This window comes from Magallana gigas, chromosome 2, assembly GCF_963853765.1.
Source record: "Magallana gigas chromosome 2, xbMagGiga1.1, whole genome shotgun sequence".
NCBI lineage: Eukaryota > Metazoa > Mollusca > Bivalvia > Ostreida > Ostreidae > Magallana > Magallana gigas.
In genome coordinates, this window is record NC_088854.1 from 56389425 (window position 1) to 56409744 (window position 20320).

Below are 20320 nucleotides of genomic sequence, written 5' to 3' on the forward strand. Positions count from 1 at the left end.
TAACTCTGTAACCTTGATATTTGTTAGAAATTCTGTTTTGTATTTATTTTATTTAATGAATTTTTAAATGAATTTGTAGGATCTTTATCAAGATGTCAATAAAGTTTCAGAATTAATTTGTTTTACTTTAACCTTTCAGAATAATGATGGTAAATTAACAAAAGATGAGTTTCGAGAAGGTTCAAAGTGTGACCCTTGGATTGTGGAAGCACTGACCACGCCTCACAGATAAACCAGCCTCGCCAAATGTGTTGTTGTTATGTATCCATATATTGCCAGAAAACCTCACAGAACATCGCAGTTTTGTGAACATCAGAGTGAAATTTCCTGCTGTCTCCCTTTAATGAGGAAGATCTAAACTGCTCCAGATAAAATGCATTCCTTTTATAGGACTTCCTTAGAAGACTGTCACTATGAGTGTAAATGAATCATGAATCTTCCAGATTTCCTTCACTTCAAGTTATATAAGAAGTCAAATTATCGATAACTATAAAAGCAGTAATCGGCTCATTTATTGGCTGAAAAGAATCTGAATCTGTCAGACGGTATGGAAAAGATATGGAATTTGCTATTATTCTGTGCTTCTGTTGTAAGCTTTTATCACCATCATTTATTGACTGAGAGACATTAATCCATCACTTTTATTTTTTAATAGAATCTGTTACACATACATGACTGTACATGTACCCCACACCTTACCTTACTGCATTCCATTAAATATGCCATGTGTATTACATGTAGAAAGAAAATGACTGATATATATATTTAATAAATCAATAATACATCTATTCATACTTGTTTATTTTCACGTTTAATTAATTCAAAAAAAAATTTTTTAAATTAGCATATAAAATGTTTATTATGATTTTCTGTAATACTAGAATTCAAACAGGAAAATGGTGCACATTCCTTACTGGAGTAAGAACTACAACAGTTAGCACTGTATTGTTTTCATCTTATGTATTGCAGAACACACTGACAGGTGCATGATAGATAGTATGATTCTTGATGCTGCAATTTTCTCTTTACATAAATATATGGAAAACACTGAAATATCAGCTTCTGTGTTCTTTTTCAATTTGTAAGATAACCTGGTACATGTCTTTGAAGAAAACACAATTCTTTGTCGGTATTTTTGAGTCTCAGATTTCCTTGCTTTAATTGCTTATGATGGCAGATATAAGAACAAATCAGCAGAATGGTTGTATTAAAATAATTCATTCTAGGAAAACTCTGAAGCAGAATATAACAATAAATACAGGCTTTATCATGTTTTTTTTCCAATAAAAACAATATCTTTTAGAGTAATAACAGTGCATTCATCCATTTACTGGTACAAGTAAATGTTGAGATGTTAAAAATACTGCATTATAAACTTTTTCAAAATAACAAGTACTGGAACAGGTATTTGTAACTACAGAAAAATCAATGCATGTATAAAATTATAAATTAATGTGACAAGTACCATTACTGATTTTTCAATAAACGATACATGCAGTTACTGCATTGTAAACAATCAAATTTACCAAAACTTGGTACTGTAAAAAATATTAAACAAACACGTCCAATTGTCAAATCAAGATGTCATTTATATACATGTACGTATCAAAGAAATAACTGTTGATTCAGAAATGCTTTTTGTTATGACACTGGTACAACAATGTACAGAATTGAATTTATCAAAAACTTGGTATTTAAGGAAGGAGTCTTTTCTTGTCAAACGGAAATTTGAGTAATTGTTCAGTAAATGAAGATGGAAGGAAATTAAAATAGTATATTTTTCTTTTTTTTATCATACAACTTGGCATAGAAATAGGAATCATTGTTCAGAATCTAACAAATTAAGGACTATATTTTTGGCGGAATATTGGCGTAGGAAAATATCACATGTTTCGCATGTCTGCAGTTTTAGCATTTTTAAAAACAATTACTGTTGGACTGTGAACTATTAATATGATACTTGAGCTTCAGAATATGTTTTTAAAATATGATTTGCTTCTCAAATTGCATTTTTATTAGCTTTTTAAAGCGTCCATTCTATACATTGATTTGTGTGAAAAAATTACTAAAATAAGTTTTTCTCTCTTATAAAATGGTCAATATATTAGATTTTCTGTCAATTTATATCTTTATGTAAGGTCTTTATAATATGTAAAAATCAGAAATATCATAATATTGGAAGCATAAAAAAATAATCAAAATACCTTCAAAATTTAAGAAAATTAGATGAAATGCGGGCTTAGCAATATCAATTTTAGTTTAAATATTTATTCCAATTTAGTAGTGTAACCTGATAGACATTCTGATACTCTATCATTTCATTAAAGAATAGAATCTTCATATCTTAATCAGATGACTACATAACTGCAAAGAACTACATTTATTTTTATCCTCCTTTAAGTTGAAGAAAAAGGTAATGACCTTGACCTGACCTTTATGCGAAAACAAGGAGGTCAAATTTGATTAAACTGATAGAATCATTTGGTTATATGATCTGTTTTACTGTGTCAAAATTTCATGAATTTCTTTTTATAAGAAGTATGTTTGATAATGAGAAGACTCCTTCCTTAATAAGAAAAAAGAAAGAAACCAGCATGTACATTACATTTAAAATATTTGTTCTTTAAATCAGCATTTCTCTTGAATGATGTCAATTATACAAATATGTATGATACAGTTTGGAAAGTTAATTTTGCATTAAGCAGTTGTGGCTTACTGATTTTGTCAAAGCAAACAAAATTTCTACTGCTAGTTTTGTAATTTAGAATTGTAAAAACATTCCATACAAGATTGTGAAACTATGTGTTTGCCAAAATAATGTTTAAATATCACTTCTGAGCAAGCAAAAAAACCAAATTTTTGAAGCCTTATGCAGTACATGTACATGTCATTTCTTTAAACATAATGAAGATATGCTGTAGTTAATCAACAACCATATTGAATTTCGATGGAAGGAAATATCATGTATAACAGAGAACAGTAGTAACAGTCAACCAAAACAACTGTACACAGGTATAAACAAAGAACAGTCACATTTAACAAGGATAACAATGGAATGTGTTCGGTCCCTGTCTAGTATTTTCAGTTATTTTTGTTTCCATAACAATACTAAGTAAAACAAAACTGTTGTGTATATAAATGCACCCTGAATGTTAGAAACTTGCAAATTCAAAATTATTTAACAAATATCTATTGGTCAATCATCTTGAGTCTAAGAAAAAAAATAGAAAAACACAGCATAGAATGGCACTACCATATTACAGCCCAATGAGGCAGCAGATATGTACATGTAAAGGTGTAAATAGATAAACAAAGCGTGGCCGGAAAGCTATAATATCCCTCAGTATACTAACCCTGCTGTAATATCCAACATAGAACGTCCATACTAATGTGGTATTGTTAGCTATATGGCACTCCTACTAGCTCTGGCCAGTGGGTTAACCCTTTCAGCCAATTGGTAGAGTGAATGTGTAAACTAGTGGACCCTGGTTCAAACCCCAGGAGTCTCTGTCACACTATAATGACTATATTGCATCAAAGTGTATAATATATTTTCTTAATATGTTGATAATATCCTAGATTCCCCCAACTCTGACATATTCCTTTTTTATCTTAAACACACGCAAATATAATGATAAAAATTAAAGAGGATGTTTGAGCATTAGGAATCTGATGTTCTTGCTGAGATAAATAGATTTCTCAAGTTTTTCCATGTAAATAGACACAGATTTGTTATCAAAACATTCTTGTGTCTTATTAATAAAATTAGCTCTAATGATAAATAAGCTAGCAAATGCTAATAGAATTATATAAGATATTGCTAAATAATATAATGTAAAAAAAATATGGTATCTAAAGTTCAAAACTTGCACTAATTTTAGTTGCCAAAAACAATGTTTGCTGACTAATGTTTTGTTCAGTAAAAGAAACTGTGTGAACCTTTGCTCTTAATGTAACATCATTCAACAAAAATAAGAAAATTTTCTCTACAGGCTCGAACAGATAATCAACAAAAACTTACGGATGGCACCAAAATGTTAAATTTGGCAAGGAAATAGCTTAGTATTCTACAACAATATACCCTATGATAACTTCTGTTCACCAGCATCATAATTCATCCTTCTTCAGTTTCTGGAATGCCCAGAATTCACTTGACTTGCCAGAAACATCCCTTTCTCTTTTGACAAAGGCAGAAAAGGTTGACACACAACAGCCAATGAAATGGTCAGACTTTCCAAGCACGGCCAAATCTAAGTGGGGACTCTTTCCATCTTGTTTTGCAAAATTTACCTGTTAACAACAAAACAAACAACCCTTTCACCAAAAGCATTCTGAAATTTAACTTAGGAGGGTACATATTTATTAACCAATCACGGGCTCTCGAGGAGCACATACATTAAAAACAATAATATAATCATGATTATAACAAAGATAAATGGATGATTATGTGTGTGTCTTGTTAATGGAATAGTCATATATGACAAAGACACACAATCATTGTAAAGGTTTGGGCCAGTATTTCGTGGAAACATTATGCCCATCTGGTCTGTCTTCAATACTTCTACAGTCTCTTAAATGCTTTATGAAATCATCATTACATGAAATATGATTAAGTGCTTTTATATTTCATCTGAGAAATTACTGGGGTGTGAGTTTGTTAACAGAGCTGTCTGTTTGATAACAACATACTAGTACCTTTGGCATAGCCTTTTTCAATTTGGGGATTAGATCTCTGCTATCTGTAGCAATGAACACATTGTTGATGCCTTTCTCCTTCACAGCTCGCTTCACTTGTTTAACGATGGTGTCGTCCGAGGGGTAGCACATTTCATAGGTCAGTTTACCATTCTCACCACGGTAACCAATACACTGGGGAGAGGCAAACAATGCTGACCCCGACTCTATGTGCTTACAGGCATTGGACTGAAATTGTCACCAAATCAGGTAATTTAGATACACCCTTATTGGTACCAATTCTACTACATGAGTTAACCATCTACCTTTGTTAAAATGGGCAACAAAAATTAATGGTATGTTTTTATGTAACCACTAAATCAGCTTGGTCAAATGCTGTCATATCATTTATTTGAAAAGAGAACTAACTCCATTTTTCAATTGAATTTTTCAAAAAATAAAATAAAAAACCAGCCTGATGCAGAATATTTTGAAAATTTTTCTTTAAAAAACTATATATGAACTGTTTTGGTCTAACTGACAGGAATTAACATTCATATCTACTACAGCAAAGATTCAAACATACTCCGAGTTGTCTCTAAGACCCGGGGGGGCGGGGAATTCCCCCACCTATAATGATATAATTGCCTGGCTATTATTGCATTTCAAACACAATCTAGCTATAAGCTAGACCTCCAGACCCCCCTTCTACATTTTTATTTCTTCCTTCTACTTCAAGTTTTAGAGACAACCCTGCATACTATATCAATTCTTAAAAATTCACTTGCACTGATTTTCAAAACAATTTCTAATAAAGTCCTCTTACAAAGTCAGAGCCCAGCCTGAGGTGAATGCCCATGTATTTTTCATTGTTGAATGACTTAGAGATGAGATCATCAGCTTTCTTTATCATTTTATCTGACCAGACAACATATTTTTGGAGTAAAAGGTTCCTTTGTTCCACAGGGAAGTGAGCAGGTGCCCCTTTGAATGCCAGAACTGGAAATCGGTCCGGTGGGTACCTTTAAAAGATAACAATCATAAATGTTGTGTTCTTCTATTTTTACTTTCATATCCCTGTTCAACTTGGATAGTTAACCAATTTGGCTAAGCATTTTTTAATCAGAAAATCTTTGTGCGACAACTTGAACCTGTTATATTTTCTATTACTTCACAAACTCGATATCATTTTTTTATATGAATATATCTATGTCCATATACTCTAACAGATAATATGGAATTAATAATAAACATACTTTTCTTGCCATCTTTTTACTTCAAAGCGGTTGCTTGTATCAAAAGAAAGTGGTTCATAGAATTCAGAGGCATCAAAATCAATGTCGAAGGTGTCCCAGAATGGACCGAATGGGTTTCCATGCTTGGCGTCACAGCCAGGTTCTCCTGTGTAGGACTTGCTGTAACAAAACACTACAAACAAGAAAACAAAAGTAAAAGCACTGAAATATTGATTTTTAAAATGATTTTATTAAAAAAAAATTCTCCTCAATAAAAAAACTCACCTGTTCTGTTTCCAACAGGCCAAATTTTGGGAGCTAAATTCTTCATAAACTTCTCCATGGTTATTGCTCTGTGAAATTTCTGTACAGCATCGACCCGGAAGTATGTGTCAAAGGGAATCTGATCCTAAAGCAAAGTAATGAACAATTTTATAAATACATGTTACCTCAAGAAAAAATGTACTGGGTATATCAAAAAAAAAATTTCTAATTAAGGTATTGTACAATAATTGTACCATTAATATGTACATCAAAATCAAACTTACTGATGTAGGTTTGGGAAAGTTGTATTCTACCCAAGGGGGGAGGATGATAGTTCTATCCAAGTCAATCTAATTAAAATTAGATCCTTCACGCTCTCGTATTTGATATGTCGCTGTGAGTATCAAATACGAGAGCGTGAAGGATCTAATTTTAATTAGATTGTATCCAAGTCTTTGGCAAATGCCAAGGAGCCTAGGAAGTGATCAGCCTGATTTCCAAATCTTCCTACATAAGCAAAGGGTGTAACAATTTACGGAAAAGTGATGACAAATTCAACCAACTACCAGGAACCATGTCCTCATGAAAACTCAAAATTTGCAGGAAATTCTTAATATAAAAGTATCAAAATTACATGTTAGATTTTTTAAGCATTGGTTATAGAGGTTTTTTCTCACTTTATATTAAGCAAATTTTACATTACCTAAACTATTTCTCAAACTATCTGGATAAATGATAAGGACCTACCCATACATGGACAATACACAACATATCCCTTGGGGTCAATGGTATTGGAACTCATTGAGGATATCATTGTGAGCCAGATGACCATTGGAGGTAACTTTACATTCATCCTGAAACCTGAAAGTTGCAACAAAAGTACAAAAAGATAGACACATGTAACTGTCGATAAAAGAAATTGATTTTCCTAGAATAGCCCATCACTAGCAAGCAGTGAGATTTACAGAGAACATAAAATCTCATCAAATAGGCTTGATCAGTCTGTATCTTGTTAAGATACGATTGATTTTTATTGCCATAAAAACAGACTGTAAGGCATTTATAGGCAAGGCATGCATAATAACCATCAGTGCTTGGTATTGATTTCTATTTGAAGTCAGCAAAGTACAAAGAATGAATGTTGTGAAAACGGGTCATAGAAATATATGACACCAGATGCCTTCTGATATAAAATACCCCTGCCAATACAATCGTTTGCTGGTGCCAAAAAGATAAGAACCATTTGCAAGTCCAAAATATATATGATAATTATTTAAATTGTATTACATGTTTGGTGAGGGAATTCCTCTCTTTGTAGCTGTACTATCTTGCTCCAAGTTTAACGGTTACCGTTAAAATTGATCATTTTAAAGACATGAGCACTATTCATCCTCGGGTAAAATTAATGTACATTGTACATGTACAAACTGATGACTTCCGTGAAAGTTTATATTGATAATTTATTTGACATTATTTATAAACTTTTGCTTAGCAAAGATATAATTCTCTTGGGGATTGGACAAGCGTATAAAACCCTCCAGCACGGTCCACTTCGAAGAGCAAGATTCAATAAATGTCATTAACTTTCTCTGGTGACACTTAAGTATTTTTTTTACCTTGCGCAGTTCAGTTTTCATAGCACGTCGTGAACACAGCAGCGGGAATGCGACAGTCTAGCAGCCACCTTGTTTACCTTTTACTTTCACTTTCACTACACGTGTCACACTTTCGTTGGTCAGTTTGTAGAGCGAACCCGATGGTAATTTTCATATTTTCAATTTACAATCGAGCACTTAACGCTTAAAATGTACTAACGAGTTTGTTTTATTTATAATGTTTAAAGTTTAACGGAATTTCAAAAGCACCATTAATTTAACAGAGGTGTCTATTAAAATAACAATCTATTCTAAACAAATGTGTACAAGAATTGTGCAAGTGTTGAATTCCAGTATAATTTTGCCTAAATCAGCCATTACGCTGCCAAATAATAATTGAACTCACATGTATAATTTTCCATTTATTTCAATTTACATATACATTAACATAGCAATTCTTACAAATACAATTATTTTCTCTGATCCCATAATATCACATTATATATTTAGTCCTAGTTTCATTTACTCAAAGGTCAGATTGACATACTCTGTACTTTACACATGTATTAGTACTACAATCATGCATTCTATTTGTCAAATATAGCACTAGTTTTTTCAATATAAAACTTTATTGCATCCTTGCAAAACGCAAATCACAAAAAGAACACATAAAAAGCCTCTGTCTCTGCAATAAGACTGAAACTTATGCGAGCAAATCAAGCTGGGACAGTGGAATATCATCATTACAAGATTTCAGGTATTTGTTTTTTTCTTTCTCTCCTTGAAGGAGTCAATAAGGGAGGTCACTTTCTGGGGTAGGGCCTCGTTAGTGGAGGGCGTGGCTCCCTCGGACTTTCCCCGATCCTCCTGCTCCTTGCTCTCTTTACGCTCACTGCCTCCCCACTGATCCTTGCCAGAATCCTCATCACGCCCACCTTTCCTGCTGGATCGCTTTTTCTTGTGTTTTCTTTCCAGAAATCGTTTCTGATGGGCAAGAATTGGAAACAGTTCTACGAAGGAAAAGAAATGACAATATCAAATTACCTGTGCATGTTTACTTACATTTTTACCCTTAATATTTATAGGGAGAAAATCTTACATTAGGTTAAATGACAAAAAAAACTAATTTACATTGGAGAGCAACTATCTGATTAATATATTCCAATTAGTACATAAGTTTTGTACATTACCTGATCTTTCCATCAGAGCATTAGTGGCAGCGGCCATTTCAGCTTGTTGAATGCTGTGACCTATTCCAGTGGCCAGCCTCTCGTGTCTGAAGTATACAGCCACTGTGTACCGCCGAGTATTGGTCGGACCAATAGACTCTATACACCTGAAAGTAACACAGAACTACTTTATGTTCATATAGGCTTAAAGAATCCACAATAAGATTTAAACTTGCTTGCAGAGTATATGTTTGAGGTCATAATTAGCATATTTAACTTGTCTTTATTTCTCTCTAAAATTTGTCTTTATTTCTCTCTAAAATTTGTCCATGCCTAATATTAATTTTTGAGATGAAAGCAGAAAAAAATGCTGCTAATCTTTGGACTGCACCACAGAAACGGTACTAACTTGTAGACTGGGATGTCTGGCTCCCCTCCATCCAGTTCCCTCAGGGTCAGGCAGCACTGCTGTAGCTGGGACTTGGGGTCATTCCAGTCTTGATTCAGGATGAAGTCCTACAAATAATGAAGATTATTAATGCTTGTTATCATACAAGTGTATGTACATGAATATCATTCTATGAGCACTTCTTGTACACTTCTTGTACAGCTTTGTTATTGTACATTTTCTTTGAACACTTGTAGAAATTGCATGTTGGAGAGGAGAAGATGGCTACTACTGACCTTTAACCTTGGGAAGAAGCAGACTTCACAGAACTTGTTGCACACCTCTACATCTTTGTCGACATACAGGGCACCGATAAAGGCTGCAATATAACAACCCACATCATGTCCATCAAAAAAATATGACTTTGCTTTTAGAAAAGTAGTGTACAAGGTATTGATATGAGAAGACCTGATTGTCACAGAATGAAGGCTGACAGTACAATATAACAATCACCCCATAACAACCAATCAATGAAATATTAGCTTGCTTTTAGGAAAGTTGTCTACCAGGTATTGATATATAAAGATTTGATTAGCACAAAATGGCACAAAGACTGAACCCACCCTCTAGTAAATCAGCCTTTTCTTTTGTCTTCTTGTCTTGTTTTTCTCCTTTAGAGTCAGAGAAGATGACATAATCAGAGATGCCCAGGTCATCACAGACAATGGACTGAGTCCGGTTATTGACTAGAGAACTCCTCAATAACTGAAATATACCGCTAGACCAATAAATCACAACAGAGTACTGCTAAACCATTCACACTAACATCACACACAAAAAGGTAAATGTTCATGTAAATGTACTATTCTATTAAAGACAAGAAACCTAATTCACAAAATCACCATTTGCAAAATCACAAAATAAAGTTAATTACTCACTGAAAGATGTCCTTCGTGATGGTCAGGGAAATGCTTAAACAGATAATCTGAGGCCACTAACTGTAGCACTGTATCTCCCAGAAACTCAAGTCTCTGGTTATGTCCCCTGAAAAGAAAGCAGACAGATTGAAATACATGGCAGAGAATATCTCTAGACACTCTGAAAATCTTGCTGATACATGTAATAAAATTAATATATCTGATAATATAAGGACATATTCTGACCACAGGTTTACTTACAGTGTTAGGTGATTGTATCCCACACTGCGCAGGGTAAAGGCCCGGGCTAGCAACCGAATATGGTCAAACTTTACTCCAATGGACTCTTCAAATTTCACTAATTTCTGTTTTAAAAACCAAAATTCATTTTTTTTTTGTTGAGTCAGAATCATAAGTGAATAATAGATTATGCATAATGTACATCTATTGAAACCAAATTCATAATTTCACGAAGGCCACATAAGTTTGATCATGGACCTGTAGGGTGGGGCTGGACTCGACCCAGTGGCGGTCCGACCCCGGCTCATCCTCCTGTAAGACGTGGAGGGGCAGGTCCCTCCAGATGTTAAGGTATTTATCCTCATCCTTAAACAGAGTCTCCGCAAACACCTTGTCTGCCAGGTCAATCCCTCCATCCATATACAGGGCTCCTGAAACAGATATAAATGGAAGGCACCATTATGTTTATCCTATAGCTATCTAAATTTATTTACTTTGAGGTTAGAACTTTTACTGGTCACTTGGGCTTACAAAGAGAATTTTTACTGGTCCATAGAGAATTTCAGAAACATAATGGACCAAAATATTGATAAGACTGAAAATAAATTAGGCCAGAGTGCAAACAGATTTCATAAACCCTAAATCCTTTATTGGAAATTTGTACATTTATCTGTGAGTGCAAACACATTTCATAAACCCTAAATCCTTTATTGGAAATTTGTACATGTATCTGCTCTTGCATCTGATGAATGTCAGTACCTAGCAGTGCCTCAAAACAGTTGGCCATGGCATGCTTCAGGTCAGATTCGTGACAGAGGTCAGGGCCGTGGGCATAAAGCATGTAGTTCTCCAGGTGTAGCTTCTGTTACAATGGAGAGTCAAAGGTTATTGAAATCCTGTACACATCAGGAGCATTTCATATAAAGAAAGATATCTTATAGATCTGACAATAAAAAAATCATGTATACAAGACACTTTACAAGCATTTCAAATAGAAAAGATATTTTACAGTCGAGAATGACTTCGCGCTCACCTTTGCGAGTACGGCCAGCTGCTGATTCTGTACGAGTGCCGCTCGGTAAGTGGTGAGTCCACCCTCCTCCAGGTAAGGAAACATGTAGAATAGATGAACACTATCGAACAGGACAAAACAGACAAATCAAGCAAACATTATAAACACTGCATACACACTGAATCAAGGTTCTTCATTTTAGAAATCTTTATTGCAACTCAATTCAGACAGTTTTAATGCATATTATTTTTGTTACAAATTTTCATCATTGAAATGTTGATCAGCTCAAAGAGACAAGGACATTAAGATTCAATGTAATCCATAAGAGGTAATATTCAAAATGATACACAAGGTACCTATTTAAATGTTATAAGGCCTGACCTTGTGATGAACTCGACCACAGCGTCCCCGAGATACTCCAGTCTCTCATTGTGAGGAATCTCTGATGAACACTCATCCTGCTTCCCGAGGCGGGACATGATGTTGATTAGAATGTTGATCCCTGTCAAATAGATTTCACAGACTCAATATGAATTAAGTTAACACAAACCAACTACCAGAGACTCAATATGAAGTAAATTAATCCAAACTAAAATCATCTACTATAAAATGATTGGCCACTTGTTAAACTAAGGTAATTTTGTTGTACTTCTACAATAAATTGTTATCGTACCTTTCTTTCTTGTATGGACATAGTGGATTTTTCGATCTCCGTACTCAAGCTGACGAACCCCGCAGTTTGACAGGGAATTTCTAGCATGATCGGGATTAGTTCCATAATTGACTTTATATGAAGTATGAGTCAAGGCCAGCTATAAATATCAAGATACAGATTTTATGTTCTTTACATTGTATGCCTTATCAAATTTTAATAATACCAACAATTTTCAAGATTAAAATGTATATACTTTTTTCATCAGCACAAAGATACTTTATGTTCAGTTTGCATAGGGTAAGTACCAGTGTATAATACTAGATGCTGACATTTGTATATATTTATCTCCCTTTACCTGCAAGAGTTGTGGGTCTTTGAATTGGTAGTTGATTTCTTTCTGCAGCTGTCTTATACAGAGATGAAATCTCAGGTGTCCCAGTAGAACAGGCATCAGCATAGCATGCTGTAAATTGCATAGATGAAAATTTCCATAACAAATTAAAATAATAACAATGCCTCAATGAGTTTACAGTATTCATAATTTAAATTACAGTTAATAGTAACCTTCAGCTACAGACATAATTTTAGAGATACCAAAATGTACAAAATTACAGTTACAAGTTACTTTACCTGTATGAGGTAACAGTTACATGCTTATCTATCTGAATGAGTTTACAAACTTAATCTAAGTTTTATTGTTATATTCCGGTTAACAGTTACATGTTAACTAAACTGTACAAGTTAAAGTTACACAAGTTTACAATTGCACTGACATTAGTGTTTTAACTTTTACAATGAACGATTTCTGATGTACGTAAGTTTACTATTATATGTTAAATAGCCAGACCTGTGTGAGTTTACAGTGACATGGTTATCTTCCTTGAATGAACTTTTAAGTAACATATTTGTGATAATAGTTACATTTTAACTACCTGTATAAGTTTACAGTTACATGTAAACTACCATATAACTTTAAAGTTACATGTACATTACCTTTATACATTTACAGTTACGTGTACATTAGCTCTGTAACTTTACAATTACATGTTCTTTACCTGTATGGATTTACCGTTACATGTACACCATGAACAAACAAATACTCTTCATATATAAGTTTCTAGCAACATGTACACTACCTGCATAAGCATACAGCTATATGTACATGTAAACAACCAGTTTGAGTTACGTACATGTATGAGTCTACAGCTACATGTAAACAACCTGTATGAGTTTACAGTTACATGTAAACTACAAGTATGAGTTTACAGTTACGTGTAAACCTACCTGAGTGATGTCAGATCTAATCCCTGTTCTCAGGAATCCTTCACTACTGATCTCCACAGTGACTTCTCTTTTCATAGAACTACAAAAACAAGAACATTTGTTTCAATAACAAGCTTAAAATCTTTAACATGTCAACATGCTCTGTCAAATAGGGAATGCCTACTGTGTACAGTATTGGGGGGTTACCTTTTCATTCTAAGATCCTGTAGGTACTTCTCCTTTGCCTCTAGTTTCTGTTTGTCTGTGAAGGTGACCTTGGGTTTACTGTTCAGCAGGTGCTTGAACTTGACATATTGTTTCCAGGTTCTCTGATAACTAAAAAGATTGTGATGAAGTCATTAAGTAACATAAATTCTATGTACAGGTGCACAATATATGACAACGAATAAGTTACATACATGCACTGCCCATGGGCAGAGCTATTAGTATACATACTTGGGATCCCCAGCATAGCTGAGCTGAGCAGGTCTGATTCCGAAGTGAATAATGAGTGGGAATTGTATTAAGTGATTTTCATCCTGGTTTCTGTCTAACTGGTCAATTCTAATACTGGAAGGTTTCTACAATATTTAAATATATTCCCAAAATATGCAAGTCAAGTACATTAAGCAAAATTCTGAAATCTAATATTTTTAAGATAAATGTGCATAAATATACATAGAAAGAGCTGTATTATGATAGGGAGTGAGATTTATCTGTGTTGTATTTCCCACCTTTCCAGGGAAAGTGACCACACTCCCCCGCACTTCATCCACAAAGCCCTGCCACTCGTGGACATCGTACTTCAGGATCTGGGCGAGTTCCGTCTCCTCCAGCAGAGGCTTGGAGCTCTTCAGTAGGTACGTCAGCACGTCGTTCATAGACAGGATCTCCTTACCATTCTCTGATAGATATCAAGACAAACATCATTCCAATACTGGTGATGCTAGGATAAATTAAACTTAGAGGGACCATCAGAAAAAGCTTAATTAACAGTCTAAGAGTCCAAGAGATGGAAAGATGAAAAACAGAAAATTATCGCTCATTATGATATAAAAATCTCATTTGGCAGATTTGAATATCTATATTGTTCTTGGATTGCACAGACACATATTTTTTTGTACTTTTTATTAGTTACAATTTCTCACTCATAAGATATTCATTTCCTGAAGGTTAAGGTAGTTAAATCACATTTTTTTCTCACCTGGCAAAAGCCTTGCAAACCGCGGCATGAGATGGAATCGGTTACAGTGTTCATTTGTCCCCGGACCTTTCCAGTCCAGGTCAACCAGCTCCAAAATTTCATCAAATAAAAACTGCTGAAACAGGTCCAGACTCTTCACTGTGAAATTCTGTTAAAGATACATATTTTTTAAAGAACTTGGATTAGTGATTTATCTGACTTACAAATGGCTAACAAAACCTTTCAATTGAACACAATGTTTTATTTTAACACATCAAACCAAACTGTAATGAACTGGCGTGCAACTTTAAAGTTGTAGGTAACCCTTACTGCTCTATATACATGTCCATATGCTATTGTGCACTTACATCTGGAATGGGTTCTTCGATGAAATGAATTGTGTAGTCTATGTTAAATCGTATCACCCTGCAAGTAGGTATCTGTAACAAGAGACACACAAAACAGTTAGGTTAATTTTGTTAAACATCCCAGATTTACAGAAGTGTCTGGACAGAATCAAGCTGTGCTTACATTCTCCAGCTTCTCATGAGACAGCAAAGAAAATCCCTCAAAGATGTACTCATGGTTGTCATGCTCAATGATGGTGGGGGCCTTTGTCTGCGATGAAAAATTATAACATTCGAGTGAGCAAGTCTACATGATTAAGTTTATATCTAAAAATCCTCATTACTACATTGTATCTATCAATTAAGGGTACACTGCTGAAAAACTTGCTGGGATAATTTAATGAACATTGTTAGGTCCTCTTTCATTTTTATGTTAAATGTAGAAAAAAATACATGTAATTCAGACGCTAATTATACTCACCAGGAAGTTAGTGGGCGGGGACATGGTGATTTTGTAGTGAAAGAGTTTATCACTGTTGTTACTGTGGGGGTCACAGCGGGGAATTGCCTGTAAAAGAATCCAAACAGACACACAGTAAATTTAAACAGCCAAATGATTTAAAACAAAGAAATCTATAAATTGCAAGGAAACAAAAAATATAAACCAAAAACTTACCTTTTCGCCAGGATACTTGCTGTGTCTAATTCCTGATTTTTGAGACTTCAGACTACACTTACATAATGGCCCATCATTCAGCTATATTCAAATGATATAATCATTAATGAACATAAAATATGACAGACAATACACATACACATTTACAATAGTTGTAACTGTACATAAAAAACTTGTATGTAGGATGACTCTTACCTCCCCTTGGTCATTGTACCACAGGTCGTCATGGAGACGATAGGGGTGCTTCTTGCGTTTGTTGAGGGCGTCCAGCCACTCCTCCTCTTTGCTATCCTCCTCCCCTTCCTCCTCAGAATCCTCTTCAGAGCTGCTGGAACTACTGCTCTCAGAACCTGCAACACAGCAGCATGAACACTTAATAAAACTAGACGAAAAATGATATTTAGAGGTCTAATGAATAAAGAGTGCTTCAAAAGCGGTATTTAAGGTCATCAAAATGCTTCGTTGAGAGGTTGAGGATAATAACCTTAACCGCTCTATAACTTGTGGGCCTTGTTTTACCTGAGTGGTGGTGATGGTGGTGGCTTTCCATCACTGGGTACTTGGGGATTTCCACAGGAGGTTTGGACTCTCTGACCCGTGCCGACCTCTGAACAAGGTCCGTCTCAAACTTCTCCACCAAGTCCTGCATTCTCTTTGTAGCATTGAAGCAGCCAGTCTGAAAAACATATATAGAGTTTAGAATTCAAACATATTTATAAATGTTAGTAACAAAGAAAGACAAAGGGTTACTGGTGAAAGGTAAAGGATAAAATACCGGTAGGTTAAACTGGCCTATTCATCAATGAGAGATTCCTATGGTCTAGTAGTTACTGGTAAGAGATGAGAGATTTACATGTACAGTATTATACATGCCTCTAAGCCTCTCAATCTTAGAGAGATTCCTAGCATAAAGTACCTCATTGTTTCTCCTGAAGTAAAGGTCAGCAGGGGAGCACCTGAGCCAGGCGGGAATGATCTCCTCGGGCAGTTCTATCTCGTCCTGACCGTTCAGCACGTCATACGACGAGCGGCTGTCCGACTGCCGTGCCCGGTCTCTCCGGATGGGACTTCTAGATCTCCGTGGACTGGATCTCCTGCTTGGAAAAAAAACATGACTCGTACATACACAGAATTGACACATTCACTTATTAACCTTACAGACTTTTAAAATCATACATGAAATGAATCCCTGCTATCATATACTGGTACAATATGCATTCAAATGTTTCCATACATTAAAGCACTAAATGATTTAAAGAAATGTTGATGAACTCAAATGCTTCAAAATGTTCCATGCAGGTTTTTCAGATATACTTCATAATAAACATTTACTGGATCATTGTCACTTTAGCAATAGCTTCAATTTTACCAATGATAAAAATCAGTACCTTTCTTTGGCATTTCTAGATGATGGTCTTGGGGGACTGCAAAAAGAATAAGATAAATCTGTTAAAAAGCAATAATCCTTTCATTACAATTAAACACATACATGTATATGAAAGCATCATCTCAAAAAGAGGAAATACATGTATGAAGTTTCCCCCCCATAAAATATGAAACTGAAAACAACATGTCAGAATGAGTATTGATGACCACCAAACTCTCAACCCTTATAGATCAAAGATCTATACTCAAAATTTCTGCATTTTTATTCTGTCATTTTACAATTTAACTGGTTTAAAGACACCTTGGGATGACCTTGACCTGTGGAAGTCCTTAACTGACCTTGGCCTGCGTCTGTCTGGTCGGTATTGCCGGCTATCTCTGGAGTCTGTGCTCCTGTCTCTGGAGTCTGTGCTTCTGTCCCGGTCCATCCGACCTCTGTCACGACCTCCACGCTCAGACTTCCTGTCATATGACCTCCCATCTCTTCTGTCCCCAGAACTCTTAGAGTCACTTCTTCTTTCTCTTGTCCTGCTGTCATCTCTGTCAAAAAATTTACATGAAAATAGAGTACATGTAAATCATTTGTATGAAAATCAATGTTTGGCAAAACAAAGAAATACATGGCATATCCAATGAGGGTCACAGTAACAAAAGTTTTGATTTTGTCGGCTAAATCTGGCATGGGTTGTAGAGGAGCAGAGTGGATCGTAAACCCTTGGCTAGCAAAGATGAACCTTACCCCTTATATTAATTTTGCATAAATTACTCAGTATAGTGAAACATCACCCTGACCTGTCTCCACGGTCCGATCTCCCAGGATTCCTTCTGTCTCTTCTGTCCTCTCGACCTGAGCGATCTCTGTCCCTCCTACTGCGATCCTCCTTCCTGTTGCCCTGGCTGACCACAGGAGAGGGGAGGCCTGCCTGGTTCTGACCCATAGAAGACATCCCCTGCTGAAACAGCCCTGCCTGGAGACCCATCATGTTTTGGGCTACACCTGACATGAGACCAGGGGCTCGCATGCCTGGTGCATCTAGTATACCTAGTCCTGACCCTGGGGGTGGTAGCTGAAGAAGAAGATTTAGTCAACTGTAGAAAAAAACACAAACTATTGAAAGTTAAATTTTTAAACTCAAAAGAAAACCAATAGGTGGGTCCTCAGTACTGTACTGAAAATTCACATCTGTATAATACGTGGAATTCTTTATTTAGAACAGCAATTGACAGACATTTAAACAGCAATTGAGCAATCTATAATTTTACATTGCTTATGTCCACCCATTATCTCAAGCCATGGTTAAGAGTTAGCATAGCTCCCTCCTACCCAATAAAGTATTGTCATCTGTTACGTAATATTCTAATCGGTTTTGATTTTACACAAAGCGAGCTGTTACCTCATCAGCAGTAAAAAAAATGTTTTACATACTGCAATTGGATAATAAAAGGTCACATCAAAGGTCAATCTCAGACAATGCTTTACTCGCATTGGTCAATACTTTAATGAACTACAAGATATTCTTGTTTCATGCAACAACAGCCAGATGGGGGAGAATCATACATATTGACTGTGGTTTGTGACGATTTCTATCAAATACACTGATACTGTAACATTCGACACTGAAAAATAGGATTTACTGTGGTATATTTGTAATTGCTTCATTAATTAATGCAAGATTTTTCAATTTTTAATTGTTTGGTCATTTGTCATTATAATCTTGCTATTTTTAAATAAATTATATTAACATTTATTACATAATATTTTTAAACTTTGGATGAAAATTCTTTAAACCTGTAAATTTAATCCAGGAATTATTGGTGACATCCCTCTTTGAAGCAACTGATTGGCTCCTGCCATTATACTGCCTGGACCTTGTAGCATTTGATTGGCCCCTGTCATATTGACTCCAGCAGCTGACATCATTTGATTGGCTCCTTGCTGCATCATCTGAAGGTTTGCCATAGCTTGGTTGGCCATTCCTTGTCGCAGTCCCTGCAGACCTTGTGCTCTAGGATTCCACATTGCAGACCCTGAAACAAAGATAAGAAATATGATATAACCGTGAAAGCTTGTCGTATTTTATGCATTATATTTATGGTTGCATGGACCAACAGTCTGTATAGACTTCATGATAATGTAATAAAATGGGGGTTACATGAAACTTGCTGTTTCAGTGTAGTAGCAAACAGACTGTCAGTTATGTATACCGTATCAATTTCTGAAATTGTGTCCATGTAAAAATAATCCATGCTATTTTACATTTGACTGCACATGATTTTTTGATATTGCACAAACACAATAGCCCCCCTCCCCCTTAAAAGTAATTTGTAAACCTGCTGCATTGAACAGTTGCATGTTGGGTGCTACAGGCATCTGGAGACCCATCATCTGCTGCAAGTTGTTGGGAGACCTTCCCTGCAGTAACATGTTGTTCTGTGGTAGCATTCCTTGGTTTGGATGTGGAGACATGTTGTTCCCTGACCCCTGTAATGTAAAGAAATTTAATTCAAGATGTTTCATGTTTTTCTTAACATCAGTTATTTGCAAATTAACTTTTATTATATTTCATTATTGTCAAGAGGGTGAAATCAACTGAAAAAAAACCCTGAACTTTATTTATTTTACAACGATTGATAAACAAGTTCTACAACTTATATTAATATCTCTCGTTGGCACGGATGTTAGTGCGAGGGGGTCACTGGTGTGGGAAGAAGCCGGAGTACCCGGAGAGAACCCACGTGTCCAAGCGGGCGACCACCATACCCTATCACATACAACCACTATCGATCACGGGGATCAAACTCGGGTCGCAGTGGTGAGAAGCGAGTGCAATGTCCACTACGCTACTTGGACACCTAGAAATCAACTCATTTGAAGACATTTTAAAAAAATAATGTAAAAGGTGAGAAAATGCAGGAATAAAAACAAAAGATTCAAACAAAACTAGACCCCCACCTTCTGATAGTCTTTTTTTGTCCAAAAAAAAAACACCATTAAAAACATATTCTCTGCCTCTAAAATGCTGCTGTTAGTGTTAAATTGCAATAGCTCTATAGGTACAATTCATTTCTTCCGCAAATGATAAAGCTAGAATATTGACTTCAAGTTAATCCACCTTACCCTTCCATCATTCCTCATTTCTTGGTTTCCAAAGAAATTCATTGCAAGGGGAAATATTGCTTTTCAATGGCACATAACTCAACAATTTTTCTTCTCCTCATTTTCCATTTTCTCAAATATCCCGATGACGAGCCCGATGAAATTAATTTGATCGGGATCGGTATTTTTAGTCGGGGACTACCAGACGAGTATTTGCTT

At 35.4% G+C, this 20320-nt stretch overlaps 3 protein-coding genes across 9 annotated transcripts in view; 1 reads left to right on the forward strand and 2 right to left on the reverse strand.

The window, feature by feature from the left end:
* LOC105327668 (neuronal calcium sensor 1) overlaps positions 1–1053 on the forward strand; it is a 26711-nt gene extending 25658 nt beyond the window's left edge. For both annotated transcript variants that reach the window (XM_066077358.1, XM_034444611.2), the window contains exon 8: positions 140–1053. In XM_066077358.1, coding sequence (XP_065933430.1) covers positions 140–232 — 93 coding nt within the window. In that variant the 3' untranslated portion in view covers positions 233–1053. The remainder of the gene's footprint in view (positions 1–139) is intronic.
* A 442-nt stretch (positions 1054–1495) lies between these two features.
* On the reverse strand, positions 1496–7937 carry LOC105327666 (GDP-fucose protein O-fucosyltransferase 1). 3 transcript variants are annotated; one of them, XM_011428263.4, is made up of 9 exons: positions 7790–7937; positions 6921–7034; positions 6618–6680; positions 6458–6510; positions 6195–6318; positions 5931–6102; positions 5501–5696; positions 4696–4923; positions 1496–4290 (listed from the first exon to the last, which is right to left on the reverse strand). In XM_011428263.4, the coding sequence occupies exons 2-9, from the start codon at positions 7024–7026 to the stop codon at positions 4108–4110; spliced, it is 1125 nt and encodes a 374-aa protein (XP_011426565.3). In that variant the 5' UTR covers positions 7027–7034; positions 7790–7937; the 3' UTR covers positions 1496–4107. The 3 variants fall into 3 exon arrangements, with proteins under 3 accessions (XP_011426565.3, XP_011426567.3, XP_011426566.3); XM_011428265.4 differs by having other exon boundaries at positions 6921–7027; positions 7790–7903; XM_011428264.4 differs by lacking the exon at positions 7790–7937 and adding an exon at positions 7461–7540.
* A 240-nt stretch (positions 7938–8177) lies between these two features.
* Positions 8178–20308, reverse strand: LOC105327664 (ribonuclease 3). 4 transcript variants are annotated; one of them, XM_066077354.1, is made up of 32 exons: positions 20123–20246; positions 19654–19857; positions 19336–19486; positions 18794–19032; positions 17791–18071; positions 17344–17544; positions 17007–17042; positions 16535–16715; positions 16138–16294; positions 15814–15968; positions 15619–15699; positions 15424–15510; positions 15127–15213; positions 14964–15035; positions 14617–14764; positions 14147–14316; positions 13869–13993; positions 13620–13748; positions 13434–13512; positions 12505–12612; positions 12168–12306; positions 11876–11996; positions 11516–11615; positions 11242–11344; positions 10741–10913; positions 10504–10607; positions 10264–10369; positions 9949–10090; positions 9622–9704; positions 9347–9453; positions 8959–9104; positions 8178–8778 (listed from the first exon to the last, which is right to left on the reverse strand). In XM_066077354.1, the coding sequence occupies exons 3-32, from the start codon at positions 19469–19471 to the stop codon at positions 8522–8524; spliced, it is 4053 nt and encodes a 1350-aa protein (XP_065933426.1). In that variant the 5' UTR covers positions 19472–19486; positions 19654–19857; positions 20123–20246; the 3' UTR covers positions 8178–8521. The 4 variants fall into 4 exon arrangements, with proteins under 4 accessions (XP_065933426.1, XP_034300499.2, XP_034300497.2 ...); XM_034444608.2 differs by lacking the exon at positions 19654–19857 and having other exon boundaries at positions 17797–18071; positions 20123–20308; XM_034444606.2 differs by lacking the exon at positions 19654–19857 and having other exon boundaries at positions 16535–16712; positions 20123–20308.
* Positions 20309–20320: the final 12 nt, after the last annotated feature.